Source organism: Coregonus lavaretus (assembly GCF_964263955.1).
Source record: "Coregonus lavaretus genome assembly, chromosome: 29".
Taxonomy (NCBI): Eukaryota; Metazoa; Chordata; class Actinopteri; order Salmoniformes; family Salmonidae; genus Coregonus; species Coregonus lavaretus.
Genome location: NC_140016.1, coordinates 30,059,173 through 30,076,471, shown reverse-complemented (window position 1 = coordinate 30,076,471; position 17,299 = coordinate 30,059,173). Strand labels below are relative to the sequence as shown.

General features: G+C 43.1%; 1 protein-coding gene across 1 annotated transcript; it reads left to right on the top strand.

The window, feature by feature from the left end:
* Window positions 1–460: 460 nt before the first annotated feature.
* Window positions 461–16,555, top strand: LOC311104750 (leucine-rich repeat, immunoglobulin-like domain and transmembrane domain-containing protein 3; the record flags this gene model as incomplete). Its single annotated transcript, XM_084146647.1, has 4 exons — window positions 461–576; window positions 1,857–2,323; window positions 15,004–15,309; window positions 15,507–16,555. 4 exons carry the CDS (start codon window positions 461–463, stop codon window positions 16,553–16,555), a joined length of 1,938 nt encoding a protein of 645 aa, XP_084002773.1.
* Between the last annotated feature and the right edge of the window lie 744 nt (window positions 16,556–17,299).

Below are 17,299 nucleotides of genomic sequence, written 5' to 3'. Positions count from 1 at the left end.
AGTGCCATAACAGTGGAGGTTAGAAGAGCTGTAAGGGAGGAGTCAACAGAGTAAAGAGGCAGGACAGGGCTAAATAGACTGGGGTGACGAAGGTTGTGTGTGTGTGTTGGGGGGGTGGGGACCTCCCCTGGCAGAAGTGTGGTAGCCGATTAGCGCTTGTGTCCCCAAGACTAATTTCCATCCTCCCTGTCCTGGCTTGCGTGACCTAGTCAGCCCCATAAAATCCTCCGCTAATCTGGCCTTACTGTCCCCCCCCCCCCCCCCCCCCCTTCTCCCATCCTAACAATGGATCACCTGTAAGTACTTCTTATGTGTGCAGGACTCCGGGACTATTCGTATGTTTTCCTTTCTACCAAATATTAGTTATTTTTTCGACCTTTCTAAATGAATTTGGATGTCTTAAACTCTACTCTTTCTCCTGACCTTGTGATGTGAGCACTTTGGGTTGATTTGGTGAACCATGCATCGTCTTCTCTACGCCCATGTCTTCCTGTGCTGCTTCAGTGTGGCCCATTCCTTCTGTCCTTCCCAGTGCACCTGTGATTACCACGGACGGAGTGACGGAACAGGGACCAGGTATTTACCATTATTTCTTAGAGGAAGGTGTCTTTAGGTATTTTATTATAGTGTAATCTGGACCCTTTTCCACAGGCATACAGTATCACTATCTTTTAAAAATGGTCCATGTATTGTGGAATTAAGATCAATATCAAGATTCATCATGAGTTTAATCATGATTATTTTACCTGTTTTGCCATCTGGCAATTACGAAATATTTACATTTTGATTCATTATTATGTCAAGACAGTGGGTCCTTCTCAATAATTGTTTAGATTTGTATCAATTTAATTCATTCATGCTAGCAGACGTGTAGGAGGTTTGCTGTTTGTTTTCCCCTGGAAACTGGATTCTAGGTTTGATTGAATATACAGATATACAGTAGCAGAACATATGATCCAAAGTTCTCTAATAATTCACAGTACATCCTGCCCCTCTTAGACTTTGAATTATGAGTTCAATAGAGGAGCACTTTTTCTCTCTCAATACCTATCACAATATTTAGGATGACCGGAATTCGAGAGTTGGGAGCACAACATGGAGTCTTGAAAAACAGTCTGTTTGCAAGTAGATAAGGGAAAATGATAATAGAACAACTTTTCTAAAGTTCCACAAGTATGTAAGAAATAAACTGTGCAGGTGGAAGCACAAAGTATAGGCCTACACACCATCTAGCTCAGATTTCTATCATCCTGGTCCGTTGTCTAGGCTTTTGTACCAGCCCAGCATTAACACACATGACTCAACATATTAAGGGCTAGATTATCAGATTAATCAGGTAGTTTAGTAGGCTACTGATCTGAAACAAAATCCTGCACACCATGTGGTTCTCAAGGACACGGACTGAAACCCCAACCCCTTCCAAACTGTAATCACTTATCTGACTAGACTGGATAGGCCGAAGCTATGTAGTGGATCCCTTGATTTGACCTATCCAGAAGAGTGATAACTCCATGGAAGGGAGAGAGGAAAGATTTGCGATGTACACTACATGACCAAATGTATGTGGACACCTGCTCATCGAACATCTCATTCCAAAATCATGGGCATTAATATGGAGTTGGTCCCCCCTTTGTTGCTATAACAGCCTCCACTCTGTTGAAAGTCACTGAGCTCTTCAGTAAGGCCATTCTACTGCCAATGTTTGTCAATGGGGATTGCATGGCTATGTGCTCGATTTTATAAACCTGTCAGCAACGGGTGTGGCTGAAATAGCTGAATCCACAAATTTGAAGGGGTGTCCACATTTTTTATGTATAATGTATTTAAACCAAGTCCATGTTTTCTGTTCCACTCAGATCGGTGCTGTGCAACGACCCAGACATGTCCGACATCCCCGTCAACGTCCCCATGGATACGGTCAAACTGCGGGTAGAGAAGACGGCAGTGCGGCGCATCCCCACTGAGGCCTTCTACTACCTGAACGACCTGCGCTACCTGTGGATCACCTACAACTCTATCTCCTCTGTGGACGCCGCCGCCTTCTACAACCTCAAGGTCCTCCACGAACTGCGGCTGGACGGGAACCTGATTTCCACCTTCCCCTGGAAGTCCCTGAAGGAGATGCCCAGTCTGAGGACGCTGGATCTTCACAACAACCGCTTGACCGATGTGGCCGTGGAGGCTACCCCATACCTGGTCAACATCACCTATCTGGATATCTCCAGCAACAAGCTGACCACTCTGTCTTCGGACTTTGTGGATATCTGGCTGCCTTTCAACGGCATGCCCATCTCCTCCAACCTGTCCCAGAAAGTGGTGCTCGGTAAGAGAACTGGGAATGGGGTGTGAGTGGGTGATGTGGGAATGAGGGTTTAAGGTCAGGACTTAACCCACCCTCAAGAGCTACTGGTTGTGCAGGCTTTTGTCCATCTCTAGCAAACTTGCTTCTACTGATCAGCTGCTCTTCAGGAAGATTTTGATTAGCTGACTCAGGTGTATTAGAGCAGGGCTGGAGCAAAACCCTGCACTCCCAGTGGCTCTCCAGGAGGTGGGTTGGCCACCCCTACAGTAAAGCAGGTGTTCAGAGATAACAGAACATGGGATTGACCTGCATAGGAGTGTGTAGAGTTTTTGGTCGTTACATAGCCCATAAATGCATTGTGTATACTTAGTGACTGCTAACTTTAACCCAAAGGCATATTTCAATCTTCACATTGAGGTTCCAAGACCTATTTGATTAACTCTGTATTTACAAAAAAAGATTGCAGTTTTGAAACTACAGTAAAAGTGCAGTAACTGTAGTCGACTGTGGTATTTTGGATGCAGTAATTGCAGAATAACTGCAATGTACTGCAGTTGAACTGCAGTTATACTGCACTCTAACTGCAGTTACCCTGCAAAATTACTGCAGTAAAAAAAAGGTGTTATATTGGACGCAGTATTTGTAGCATACTGCAGTTATACTGCAACCTGACTGAAATCTTTTTTCGTAAGGACACATGTAACTACTCCCACAATTATTATAAACATTCACACAATCCTAAGGTTAACCATTAGAAAGTTGAATAAATCTGATCCTGTATCAATGGTTAGGAGAGGCTTGGACCTCCTCAGGTTTAAACCTGTCCAGGCACACAGCTCTCAGACCAGTCTCTATGTACAACACAGACCACTAATAACAGGAACACATCCCACAATTATTATTGGGCAGTGTTAACTATACCATTTATAGATTTGTTTTTGGCTTACGTTTTAAAGAAGTCATATACACTACATGGCCAAAAGTATATGGACACCCCTTCAAATTCGTGGATTCGGTTATTTCAGCCACACCTGTTGCTGACAAGTGTATAAAATCAAGCACACATCCATGCAATCTCCATAGACGATTCGAATGGCCCGTACTGAAGAGATCAGTGACTTTCAACGTGGCACCGTCATAGCATGCCACCTTTCCAACAAGTCAGTTCGTCAGATTTCTGCCCTGCTAGAGCTGCCTCGGTCAACTGTGCTGTTATTGTGAAGTGGAAACGTCTAGGAGCAACAACAGCTCAGCTGCGAATGATAGGCCACACAAGCTCACAGAATGGGACTGCCGAGTGCTGAAGCTCATAGCGCATAAAAATTGTCTGTACAAAGCGAGGTCCATACAGAAATGGTTTGTTGAGATCGGTGTGGAAGAACTTGACTGGCCTGCACAGAGCCCTGACTTTGAACCCCATTGAACACCTTTGGGTTGAATTGGAACGCCAACTGCGAGCCAGGCCTAATCGCCCAACATCAATGCCTGATCTCACTAATGCTCTTGTGGCTCTCTTGGAAAAGTTCACTGCTGCTGTGTATGACTGAGCAGTGATTGTGAAATCGAAGTAAATTCTTTTTTTTTTTTTTTTTTATGAACAGTGATTGTTAATTGAAATCGATCATTATGTTTCCCAATTTTATAGTCAATTAAATCAGTAAAAAAAAAAAAAAAGATTTTTAATTTAATAGTCTTGTTATTTATGTATGCAATCTCATAACACATTTTTTGTCTGTTTTCCCTGTCAGTTCTTATATTGTTCTCTCTGAAAACTGAAGTTATTTCTGTAAAAGTTTTATATTCTATTACATTCTACAGCATGTCATGCATCTCAACCATTGAAAGTGCTATCACTTTAAACATGGACACCAGAAAAAATGTCTCAACAACAATTATAGATATTTTTTAGAGCAGGTGCATTATGTTGTCCCTCTTCTGGACAGCCTGGTTACGGAGGGCCACTCTGTTGTCTGCAGGATCAGGGAATGGCATCCCGTTTTTCGGAAGGCCCCCTGATGGGAACGTGAGTGCCATCTATGCACCCAATCACACCAGGGAACCCTCTGATCCTCTGGAACCCAGCCTCCAGAACTGGAAACTAGGTGGGTGTTGGCCACTTTATGTAGGTGGGCATCAGCTGGTTCAGGCCATCTACTATTTGGAGCAGTTACTGGAGCAAATTCTATTTGCAAAGAGGTCGGAAACACCACGAAAACTCTCCTGATTGGCCAACAGCCACAGAAAGGCCAACATGCGATCCTCCAGGCGTTCTCCTCTGTATGGAACCAGAGGGTTGAGTTCCTCACACAATATCTGAAAACAAAGCAAAATTGGATTCTGTCATGTTAGAGTTTTGTCCTTCACCACTGTAACACAGAGGCAATTATTAACTATACAATTATGTATTGTTCATTATAGGCTTACTGTTCACAATGTAGGCTACATTGTAATTTTACATTGTACTTTTACATTTTTACATTTGAATTATGTGCCCTTTGTGGCTGTAAGGTTCTGTATTTGTTTTCTTAGTTCACCTTGTGTTCTTGAACGTAGCCCTGTCTTTCATTTTTGTTCATTTTGTGTTAGTTACTCACCTGGTCTCACCAGCTCCACATTTAGTTCAGTTCTTTCTGTTTGTGCCTTGTGAGGTATTGTTAGTTTTGACTCTACTAAGCCTTTTCCTAGCTTGTTTGTGAGAACCAGTTTTAGCCTTCAGTCCTAGTTTTGTTTCACCTGCCTATTTGCCTACCTGTGTATGACCATTGCTTGCCAGTGACCATGATTCCTGCCTTCTGCGAAGGCGTAATAAACACCTGCCGTGCTCTGCGCGTAAATCTACACCTTTTTGCTCCCTGCGTATTCATTACAGTGGGAAGTGTTGATAGATAAGGGGCCTTATAAATAATATACAGTACTTACTGTATAACATGCATAAATAACAATTTGACTGATTATAAAGTAATTGGGTACGGTATTGCATTTTTATAGCTCATCAGTTATCACACCCCGGCCGTCTGGTTGGTTGACTGTACACCTCACCCACCCAGCTGTCTGGTTGGTCAACTAACTAGCTGGCTGGTGTGCATTCGTACTTATAGATAGATAGCTAGCTACAATCATTGGGGATTTTCGTGACGCTTAACTTAATTTGGCTACTTTAATCAAAACAAAGAGGCCGTCTAGACATGCAAATTACCTGAAAGTGTTTTCAGCTCATCTGAAAATGAGACCGAAAGCCAAAGTCATTGTAGAGAGGGATAACTTTCTCCATTACCATATGAATAGAACAGGCGTCCCCATTCAAGTCAATGATGGCATAATGGGGGGGACTGGCAGCCATTGAGATTGTACCCATAGGAGCACAGCAGGAAGCAAAAGCAAGAAGCAAAAGCAGGAAGTGTACCCATCAATATGTGCTGTGATTTGTTGATTCAACTCAACTGACATTACAAAAATTCCATTCCATTGCATGAGCCACATCAGTTAACATAATTTGAATGAACATTCATTACCATGGAAATTATTGCATCATAATACCAGGCAGCCATTGCGAGTGTACCCATGAGTTTACCAGTCAAATTGCCAATGTTAGATGTTCCAAGCCCATTCTATTCATTCTATTTCTATGCACATAAACCAAACTTTTCGGTGTTGATGCACCCACTAAAAGTTGCAGCCATTCCGTGACATCGGGAACAGGATCTAAAACATAATCTATTATGGCAGATGCCATAGCTAAAGCCAACATTTTGCATGGTCGGTCCATGATGTTATCAGTAAGAGTAGCTAAAACTAACATTTCTGCAAAAAAAAATGTTTTGAAACAAACACAGTTCGCAGCAAACGTTCGCATCAATCATAAGTGGGGTGCAGGCCATAATGCCCTAATGGGCGGGCCACCGCTGGTGGGGTAATGTTAATGGGTGTTTAAGGACAAGCTATTTTATCCCTGCTGAAAAAGCTTGTTTTACTCTATGCCCTGGCGGACTTGAAGGAGAAACAAGAGTAGCCTTTCCCTAAGGAAGACACACAATGTCCCATGTAAAGAATACAGACACTTCCCGTACCATCACATGATAGAATACCCTTTTCAGCACTGTTCAGAGGTTGGCCCACTTCAATACTGAAAGGCTGCATCAAGAGTGTATCACAGAGCAATATTTGAGCTAGTCTTTAGTAAAACAATTCTCTAAACTGAAGCTTTTTTTAATAATATCCAAAACCTGAGCTAAAGAGTTAGAAATTAAACAAATGATTAGCGGTTAATGTTATTTTTTCCAATAGGTCTATTACAGTTTTTGTCAATTGCGTATAAACATTTTTTGGAACAATGTGGTCGATTTTCAAAACAGAGTTCACAAGACACAGAACTCTGTGTCCTTTTGCAAAACAATAAATGAAGTTGCCTAAAAATCCCAGTAGATCAATACATTTTCTTTGCAGTCATGACGATCAAAATTGGAAGTTCAACTATCCAAAGATGCAGAATCATGGGCAAATATTCTCATTTTATGCATATTTCACCAAACAATTTAATGCACATCAAATCAAATATTATTCATGATTAAAAAAGAAAATAAGCACACTGAACAGGATTCATTAATCGGTATCACCACAATACAATTCCATGTATTCAATACATAGGCTGGTTTGCTTAGTTTTGTAGACTTTCCATTGGCACACAGAAACACAATCCACAATTGAAATAAGGAAAGGTGAATACAATGGAGGAACTCAACTGATATGTACAGTGGGGAAAAAAAGTATTTAGTCAGCCACCAATTGTGCAAGTTCTCCCACTTAAAAAGATGAGAGAGGCCTGTCATTTTCATCATAGGTACACGTCAACTATGACAGACAAATTGAGAAATAAAAATCCAGAAAATCACAATGTAGGATTTTTAATGAATTTATTTGCAAATTATGGTGGAAAATAAGTATTTGGTCATCTACAAACAAGCAAGATTTCTGGCTCTCACAGACCTGTAACTTCTTCTTTAAGAGGCTCCTCTGTCCTCCACTCGTTACCTGTATTAATGGCACCTGTTTGAACTTGTTATCAGTATAAAAGACACCTGTCCACAACCTCAAACAGTCACACTCCAAACTCCACTATGGCCAAGACCAAAGAGCTGTCAAAGGACACCAGAAACAAAATTGTAGACCTGCACCAGGCTGGGAAGACTGAATCTGCAATAGGTAAGCAGCTTGGTTTGAAGAAATCAACTGTGGGAGCAATTATTAGGAAATGGAAGACATACAAGACCACTGATAATCTCCCTCGATCTGGGGCTCCACGCAAGATCTCACCCCGTGGGGTCAAAATGATCACAAGAACGGTGAGCAAAAATCCCAGAACCACACGGGGGGACCTAGTGAATGACCTGCAGAGAGCTGGGACCAAAGTAACAAAGCCTACCATCAGTAACACACTACGCCGCCAGGGACTCAAATCCTGCAGTGCCAGACGTGTCCCCCTGCTTAAGCCAGTACATGTCCAGGCCCGTCTGAAGTTTGCTAGAGTGCATTTGGATGATCCAGAAGAGGATTGGGAGAATGTCATATGGTCAGATGAAACCAAAATAGAACTTTTTGGTAAAAACTCAACTCGTCGTGTTTGGAGGACAAAGAATGCTGAGTTGCATCCAAAGAACACCATACCTACAGTGAAGCATGGGGGTGGAAATATCATGCTTTGGGGCTGTTTTTCTGCAAAGGGACCAGGACGACTGATCCATGTAAAGGAAAGAATGAATGGGGCCATGTATCGTGAGATTTTGAGTGAAAACCTCCTTCCATCAGCAAGGGCATTGAAGATGAAACGTGGCTGGGTCTTTCAGCATGACAATGATCCCAAACACACAGCCCGGGCAACGAAGGAGTGGCTTCGTAAGAAGCATTTCAAGGTCCTGGAGTGGCCTAGCCAGTCTCCAGATCTCAACCCCATAGAAAATCTTTGGAGGGAGTTGTAAGTCCGTGTTGCCCAGCTACAGCCCCAAAACATCACTGCTCTAGAGGAGATCTGCATGGATGAATGGGCCAAAATACCAGCAACAGTGTGTGAAAACCTTGTGAAGACTTACAGAAAACGTTTGACCTGTGTCATTGCCAACAAAGGGTATATAACAAAGTATTGAGAAACTTTTGTTATTGACCAAATACTTATTTTCCACCATCATTTGCAAATAAATTCATTAAAAATCCTACAATGTGATTTTCTGGATTTTTTTTCTTCTCATTTTGTCTGTCATAGTTGACGTGTACCTATGATGAAAATTACAGGTGTTTGGAATCATTGTCATGCTGAAAGACCCAGCCACGTTTCATCTTCAATGCCCTTGCTGATGGAAGGAGGTTTTCACTCAAAATCTCATGATACATGGCCCCATTCATTCTTTCCTTTACATGGATCAGTCGTCCTGGTCCCTTTGCAGAAAAACAGCCCCAAAGCATGATATTTCCACCCCCATGCTTCACTGTAGGTATGGTGTTCTTTGGATGCAACTCAGCATTCTTTGTCCTCCAAACACGACGAGTTGAGTTTTTACCAAAAAGTTATATTTTGGTTTCATCTGACCATATGACATTCTCCCAATCCTCTTCTGGATCATCCAAATGCACTCTAGCAAACTTCAGACGGGCCTGGACATGCACTGGCTTAAGCAGGGGGACACGTCTGGCACTGCAGGATTTAAGTCCCTGGCGGCGTAGTGTGTTACTGATGGTAGGCTTTGTTACTTTGGTCCCAGCTCTCTGCAGGTCATTCACTAGGTCCCCCCGTGTGGTTCTGGGATTTTTGCTCACCGTTCTTGTGATCATTTTGACCCCACGGGGTGAGATCTTGCGTGGAGCCCCAGATCGAGGGAGATTATCAGTGGTCTTGTATGTCTTCCATTTCCTAATAATTGCTCCCACAGTTGATTTCTTCAAACCAAGCTGCTTACCTATTGCAGATTCAGTCTTCCCAGCCTGGTGCAGGTCTACAATTTTGTTTCTGGTGTCCTTTGACAGCTCTTTGGTCTTGGCCATAGTTGAGTTTGGAGTGTGACTGTTTGAGGTTGTGGACAGGTGTCTTTTATACTGATAACAAGTTCAAACAGGTGCCATTAATACAGGTAACGAGTGGAGGACAGAGGAGCCTCTTAAAGAAGAAGTTACAGGTCTGTGAGAGCCAGAAATCTTGCTTGTTTGTAGATGACCAAATACTTATTTTCCACCATAATTTGCAAATAAATTCATTAAAAATCCTACAGTGTGATTTTCTGGATTTTTTTTTCTCAATTTGTCTGTCATAGTTGACGTGTACCTATGATGAAAATTACAGGCTTCTCTCATCTTTTTAAGTGGGAGAACTTGCACAATTGGTGGCTGACTAAATACTTTTTTCCCCACTGTATGTAAATAAGCTATTGTTTTAGATATATTTTTAGTTTGCGCTTTGTCATTAAGGGGTATTGTGTGTAGATTGATGAGGAACAACATTTATTTAATCCATTTTAGAATAAGGCAAAATTTAGAAAAAGTCAAGGGGTCTGAAATAAATCATGTTAATTAATTGTGAAATTCTGAAAAATATTAATAACAATCCACCCATGAGGCCACGAGAGGGAGATTTGATAATTTGACTGCAGGAAAAGCTACGGGGTCTCTGCAACACACATGCACTTCCACATGCATGTGTGTGTGTGTGTGTGTGTGTGTGTGTGTGTGTGAATGTGCGTGTGTGTGTGAACGTGCGTGTGAGAGGGAGAGAGAGAGAGAAAGAGAGAGAGTGTCACACCCTGATCGGTTTCACCTGTCTTGTGCTTGTCTCCAACCCCCACCAGGTGTCTCCAATTTGTCCACATTATCCCTTGTGTATTTATACCAGTGTTATCTGTTTGTCTGTTGCCAGTTCGTCTTGTCTCGTCAAGCTTACCAGCGTTTTGCCGTTACCAGCGTTTTCTCTAGTCCCTGTTTTCCTGTTTTTCTCGGTTTTTACCATTCTGTCTGCCCTGAACCTTAGCCTGCCTGCCATTCTGTACCTTGTGACACAGTTATTGATTACCGACCTCTGCCTGCCCCGACCCTGTGCCTGCCTGCCGTTGCTGTGCCTTTCGGACTCTGCTCTGGATTACTGACCTCTGCCTGCCCTTGACCTGTCGTTTGCCTGCCCCCTGTTTTTCTAAATAAACTTTTGCTATTTCGAACTGTCTGCATCTGGGTCTTATCCTGAGCCTTGATAGTACAAACTGGCCATGATGGACCCAGCGGACTCGGACCAGCTCCGCAACGCCGTCTCCTCCCAAGGAGCCACCATTGGGAGGCACGAGGGGTTGCTTCGTGGTCTTATGGAGGGTTTCCAGACCTTGGCCGAATGCCATGACCGCACATTGAATACATTGCTGGAGAAATTCCATTGGTTATCTGTTAGGCAACCTACTACAACGGTAACCTCCCAGCCCCTCAGTAACCCAGCTGTCAACAGCGCGTCTCTCCCGGCCACCCCGGCTTCCCGAGAACCCTGCTTACCTCCACCGGAACGCTTCGCTGGAGAGTCGGGACCCTGTCATGCGTTTCTCGCTCAGTGTTCCCTCATCTTTGAGCTGCAGCCCTCCTCCTTCCCCTCGGACTGCTGGACGATAGCATACATCATTACGCTGATGTCCGGGAGGGCTCTCGCCTGGGCTACGGCAGTGTGGGAACAACAGTCTGCCGTGTGCTTCAGTCTGGAGGAGTTTGTGGATGAGGTGAAGAACGTTTTCGATTCTCCATTGTCTGGGAAAGAGGCTGCCTGGAAGTTGTTTTGGCAAGACTCCTGCAGTGTGGCAGACTATGCAGTGGATTTCCGCACATTGGCGGCTGAGAGTGCATGGAACCCGGAATCGCTGTTCGACACGTTCCTGCACGGATTATCGGAAGAAGTTAAGGATGAGCTAGCAGCCCGGGAACTACCTACGGATCTCGACTCACTTATCACCTTGACTATCCAGATCGATGGGCGGCTGTGGGAACGTAGGAAGGAGAGGAGGTCCGATTCCACGGGAACCTGAGGGGACTTAATAAGCAGGAATTGGATAGCCTTTCTGTGGTTCCCTGACACTTGTAGATTGATGGGAGTGGTATTGTGGGTGACCCTGCACTTGTTGGCTGCTTTTCCTTCACTCTACGGTCCGACTCATCCCAAACCATCTCAATTGGGTTGAGGTCGGGGGATTGTGGAGACCAGGTCATCTGATGCAGCACTCCATCACTCTCCTTCTTGGTAAAATAGCCCTTACGCAGCCTGGAGGTTTGTTGGGTCATTCTCCTATTGAAAAACAAATGAAAGTCCCACTAAGCCCAAAACAGATGGGATGGCATATCACTGCAGAATACTGTGGTAGATATGCTGGTTAAGTGTGCCTTGAAATCTAAATAAACCACAGACAGTGTCACCAGCAAAGCATCCCCACACCATAACACCTCCTCCTCCATGCTTTATGGTGGGAAATACACATGCGGAGATCATCCGTTCACCAACACCGGGTCTCACAAAGCCACGGCGGTTGTAACCAAAAATCTCAAATTTGGAGACCAGGCCAAAGCACACATTTCCACCAGTCTAATGTCCATTGCTTGTGTTTCTTGGCCCAAGGAAGTCTCTCTTCTTATTGGTGTCCTTTAGTAGTGGTTTCTTTGCAGTAATTCGACCATGAAGGCCTGATTCACATAGTCTTCTCTGAACAGTTGATGTTGAGATGTGTCTGTCACTTGAACTCTGTGAATCACTTATTTGGGCTGCAATTCTGAGGCTTGTAACTCTAATGAACTTATCCTCTGCAGCAGAGGTAACTCTGGGTCTTCCATTCCTGTGGCAGTCCTCAAGAAGCCAGTTTCATCATAGCGCTTGATGGTTTTTGCGACTGCACTTGAAGAAACTTTGAAAGTTCTTGAAATGTTCCGTATTGACTGACCTTCATGTCTTAAAGTAATGATGGACTGTAGTTTCTCTTTGCTTATTTGATCTGTTCTTGCCATAATATGGACTTGGTCTTTTACCAAATAGGGCTATCTTCTGTATACCCTCACTACCTTGTCACAACAAAACTGATTGGCTCAAACGCATTAAGAAGGATAGAAATTCCACAAATTAACTTTTAACAAGGCACACCTGTTAATTAAAATGCATTCCTGGTGACTATCTCATGAAGCTGGATGAGATAATGCCAAGAGTGTGCAAAGCTGTCATCAAGGCAAATGGTGGCTATTTGAAGAATCTCAAATATAAAATATATTTTGATTTGTTTAACACTTTTTTGGTTACTACATGATTCCATATGTGTTATGTCATAGTTTTGATGTCTTCACTATTATTCTACAATGTAAAAACTTGTAGAAATAAAGAAAAACACCAGAATGAGTAGGTGTGTTCAAACTTTTTATTGGTTGTGTATGTCTAATAGTCCTTTGTCTCCTGTTTCCAGGCCCACCCCTCTCCCCCGTCTCATCTACGGCCAACCGGCGTACACGGTGGGGCGCCTCCTGAACGTTCGACCTCGGGGCAGGGGATTCCAGTACCTGGTTGACTGGGAGGGTAATGGCCCGGAGGAGAGGTGCTGGGTCCCTGCTAGGGGCATCCTGGACCCAGGCCTCATCGCTGAGTTCCACCGCCGGCACCCCGGTCAACCAGGTATGCGCCCAGGTAGGACGCCAGTTGGTGTCCCTAGAGGGGGTGGGGGTACTGCAACACCCTGATCGGTTTCACCTGTCTTGTGCTTTTCTCCACCCCCCCACCAGGTGACTCCCATTTGTCCCCATTATCCCCTGTGAATTTATACCAGTGTTTTCTGTTTGTCTGTTGCCAGTTCGTCTTGTCTCGTCAAGCTTACCAGTGTTTTTCCCATACTCCTGTTTTCCAATGTTTTTTGGACTCTGCTCTGGTTACTGACCTCTGCTTGCCCTTGACCTGTCATTTCCTGCCCCCTGTTTTTCTAAATAAACTTTTGCTATTTCGAACTGTCTGCATCTGGGTCTTATCCTGAGCCTTGATAGAGAGAGTGTTTGTGCATGTGTGTTCATGTGTGTTTGAGTATGTGTATCTACACTGTAAAAAAATATTCTGGGGTGAATTGAAATTGTCAAAAAATGTCATTTCAAATATTAGTTAATTTAATTTTACACAAAAATGTAAAGGTAGACTCAATGATATGACGTAGATGCAGATAGTAAACAGCAGAGTGGGTACATTTCTGCCACAACTAAGAGCGCTGAAGCATGAGGCTCATCTTCTCCGCTGTTTTGGTGCCCTGGCTACTACACTGTACACAATGTGAGGCAAACCTGTGCACATGCACAGATGCTGTGTGTGACTGTGTGAGAGCAAAGTGTTGCATCTCGCTCTTCTCAACATCTCCAGTGCTGCTCGTGGCAATGTCATTTTGCTGAGTCTACTTTTAAGAACAAATCAAAGTTCATATGTTGCTAAAATGTTAAGTTTCTTTATGAGGGTAACCAAAGAGAGAGAACATTGAGTGATTTAATTTACTCCATTTTAATAATATTTCTCGAAACTTAATAATTTTAAGTTCTTGCAACAATGTGCCACGGGGCTCCGCTTTTAGAGGATTGTGGGTAATTCAAAATGTTTAGACTTTCTGATTATTTTACATAATGTTTTATGTATGTTTGAAGAAAGAAAATTATATTTATATTTTAGAATTAAGCAGCTTGTTGTGTCATGAGGTGTAACTGATCATGATGAATGGATAACAAAACTGTCAGGCAAATTGACGTTCAATGATGAGACCACCCATTCCCACCATCACCACTCTTCATGACAGAGGCAAATGCAACACTGCAGTTTTACCTCCAATTACTGCTGGTGGATTGAGCACTGTGCTCAACAATGCCTGACAAAGTGGGTTAAAATGGCAAATGATAGAATACATGAAACAATTTTAAACATTGTGTTTGTGAAACACTAACATTTTGGGTTCACTACTCAATAATATTTTGTGTAATTGTGTTGCCTTGAAGGGACAGTGCAGTCAAAAACGTGATTTTCCAGTAGTTTTTAATGATATTTCCACACTATAAGGTCGAAATAACCCTGAAATTGTGAAAATGATGATAATGCCCTAGAATTTCAGCATGTTCTGGTGGAATTGAGTTTTTTGGTCCACAGCATGACATCACAATCTGATCTGATTTCTGACCAATGACCAGTCATCTTTTATTTGTATCTGTATCCTCCTACTTTGAAGGGGTAAGCGAACTGGTAAATCTGATCATTAGGGTAATGCAGAAGGATGACTCAGTTGTGACGCTACTGTATGCATACCTAGAATGAGAACACTAAGTTACACATTCTAGCTGTACAGAAAATAAATGATGTATAGTTTTGTTTCTATAATTTGGGTGGGAATTTTTATGAACATGGAAATCATAGCATATTATGCAGTCAATGTTTTTGTTGAACTTAGATATGTACAAGATGTACAGAGAATAGAACATATCAGAGGTATACTTCAACTAAAATACAAAATGTGTATAATTTGTGTATGAGCTAGGAGAGACTGCAATTTACATTCATAGCCACATTAGCATTAGCACTAATCACAGCATTGTTAGCATGTTCTTAATCTCGCATCCACTGCCATGTTCCTAACCTTTTCACAAACATAAATGTAAGTTGAATTTAACATTACAATCACAAATATTTCAATTTTTGTCCCCTGCAGGTCTTCAGGACAACCCGTGGGTCTGCGACTGCAGGATCTCCAAGCTGATTGAGCTCTCCAAAATGTCTGACATGTCAGTGGTACTAATGGACCAGTTCCTGTCCTGCAGCGGGCCTGAGAATCTGGCTGGCGTTATGTTCCAAAGGGCGGAGCTGGACCAATGTCTCAAGCCATCCATCATGATGTCAGCCACCAAGATCACAGCCTCGTTGGGCAGCAACGTGCTCCTGCGCTGTGATGCCACGGGTTACCCCACGCCTACCCTCATCTGGACTACTTCAGATGGCTCACCTGTCAACAACACAGGTATCAACAGTGAAACAATTTATTATAAGAAAATGCATACAGTGTGTTATTCAACATGTTTATCAAAAATAGTTTTAGAGAAATTTTTTTTTTGTTAAGATTTACTTATGTTCTACAGTTGATCTTTGTGATTCATTAAAATAAAGTCTACATCTTGGCAATGATTAAGTCTTTGCATTTTCATGATCTACCTATAGTTGTCCAGGAGTCTCCGGGAGAGGGTGTCCAATGGTCCATCATCAGCCTGAATGGGATCTCGTACAAAGACAACGGGGAGTACAGCTGCAAGGCTAAGAACTTTGCTGGCAATGCAGAGGCTGCCATCACCCTGTCTGTGGCAGGTTATGACGCTGCAACCATGCCCCCAGAGAGGCCCAACGTAGAAGCTGGAGGGAATAACCCATCCACAACGTCCTCTGCACCGGCAACTGGCTTCCCCAACTCCCCTAGTGCCCCGTCTACCACCACCGCCCCACCCACGACCACGCATCCAGCCGTCTTGCCACCCGTCCTCACCAAGAAGAAACCCACGCCCAGCAGCGTGCAGCAGATAGCCCCACCCAAACCATCCAAGATCCAGAACGACAGCGACAGGAAGCTAGCGGCGGATCAGAGCAAAAATAAAGATGCTTCCAAGTCTGTCCAAAATCTCGAGATCGTGGAAGAAACACCGAATAGCGCGGTTCTACTCTGGACGACCGACGGTTTGCAGAGCAATGCACCTCTCACCATTGTTTACTCCACTTATGATGAGGACGACGACTCCAAAAGGACAGTGGATACCGATGCCGGGAGTGGCAAAGTCCTACTCGAAGGCTTGACTTCTGGAATGAGGTACCAGGTTTGTCTGGTTGCCAAGGGAAGTGCCGCGGGGAAAGACCCCTGTATCAACTTCTTCACCCTGGACCTTGTTGAGGACGATGCTGCGAACAAGCTGCTGATGATCATCAGCGGCTTTGCCTGCGCCGTGGCTTTACCTGTCATCGGTTTGCTGGTCTACAAGATCCTCTTACTCCACTGCAAGAGCAGAGTGCCAGGTTCGGACGACGAGCTATCTAAAGACACGTATGTCAAGTTTGAGACGATATCGATGAAGCAGAGGACCTTGAACGCTAATCCCACTGAATTGTGGACCTACAGGCAGACCAAAGAGTCCCAAGAGAAGATGCTCCTCTGCTCCAGGTCCAGCATTGACTCACAAATGACATACAAGAGTGACAGTTCCAGATCAGAATTTTTGTGCTAGCATTAGATTAAGACTCTACATGACTCGAAAGTTATGACAAACTCTGGAGATCTTTTTGAGGAAAACTACAAGGTTTTGCGTGTTCAAAGCTTTATGTCAATGATTGCCAGATGAATCACTGATTGTTACAGCCTTAATTTCTTTGTAAGAAAAACAAAAAACTTTGAGATACAGTGAGCTCAAAAAGTTTTGGGACAGTGACAACTGTTTTGTTGTTTTGGCTCTGTACTACAGCACTTTGGATTTGAAATGATACATTCACTATGAGGTTAAAGTGCAGACTGTCGTGAAAGGTTTAGAAATTACAGCACTTTTTGTACATAGTCCCCCCATTTTAGGAGACCAAAAGTATTGGGACAAATTCACATTTATGTGTATTAAAGTAGTCAAAAGTGTATTATATGGTCCCACATTCCTAGCACACAATGATTACATCAAGCTTGTGACTCTACAAAATTGTTGGATGCATTTGCTGGTTGTTTTGCAGATTATTTTGTGCCCAATAGATATGAATGGTAAATAATGTATTGTGTCATTTTGGAATCACTTTTATTGTAAATAAGAATAGAATATGTTTCTAAATACTTCTACGTTAATGTGGATGCTACCATGATTACGGATAGTCCTGAAACAATTGTGAATAATGATGAGTGAGAAAGTTACAGACACACAAGTATCATAGCCACAAGATATGCTAACCTCTGACCATTACAATAACAGGAGAGGTTAGCATATTTATGCCTC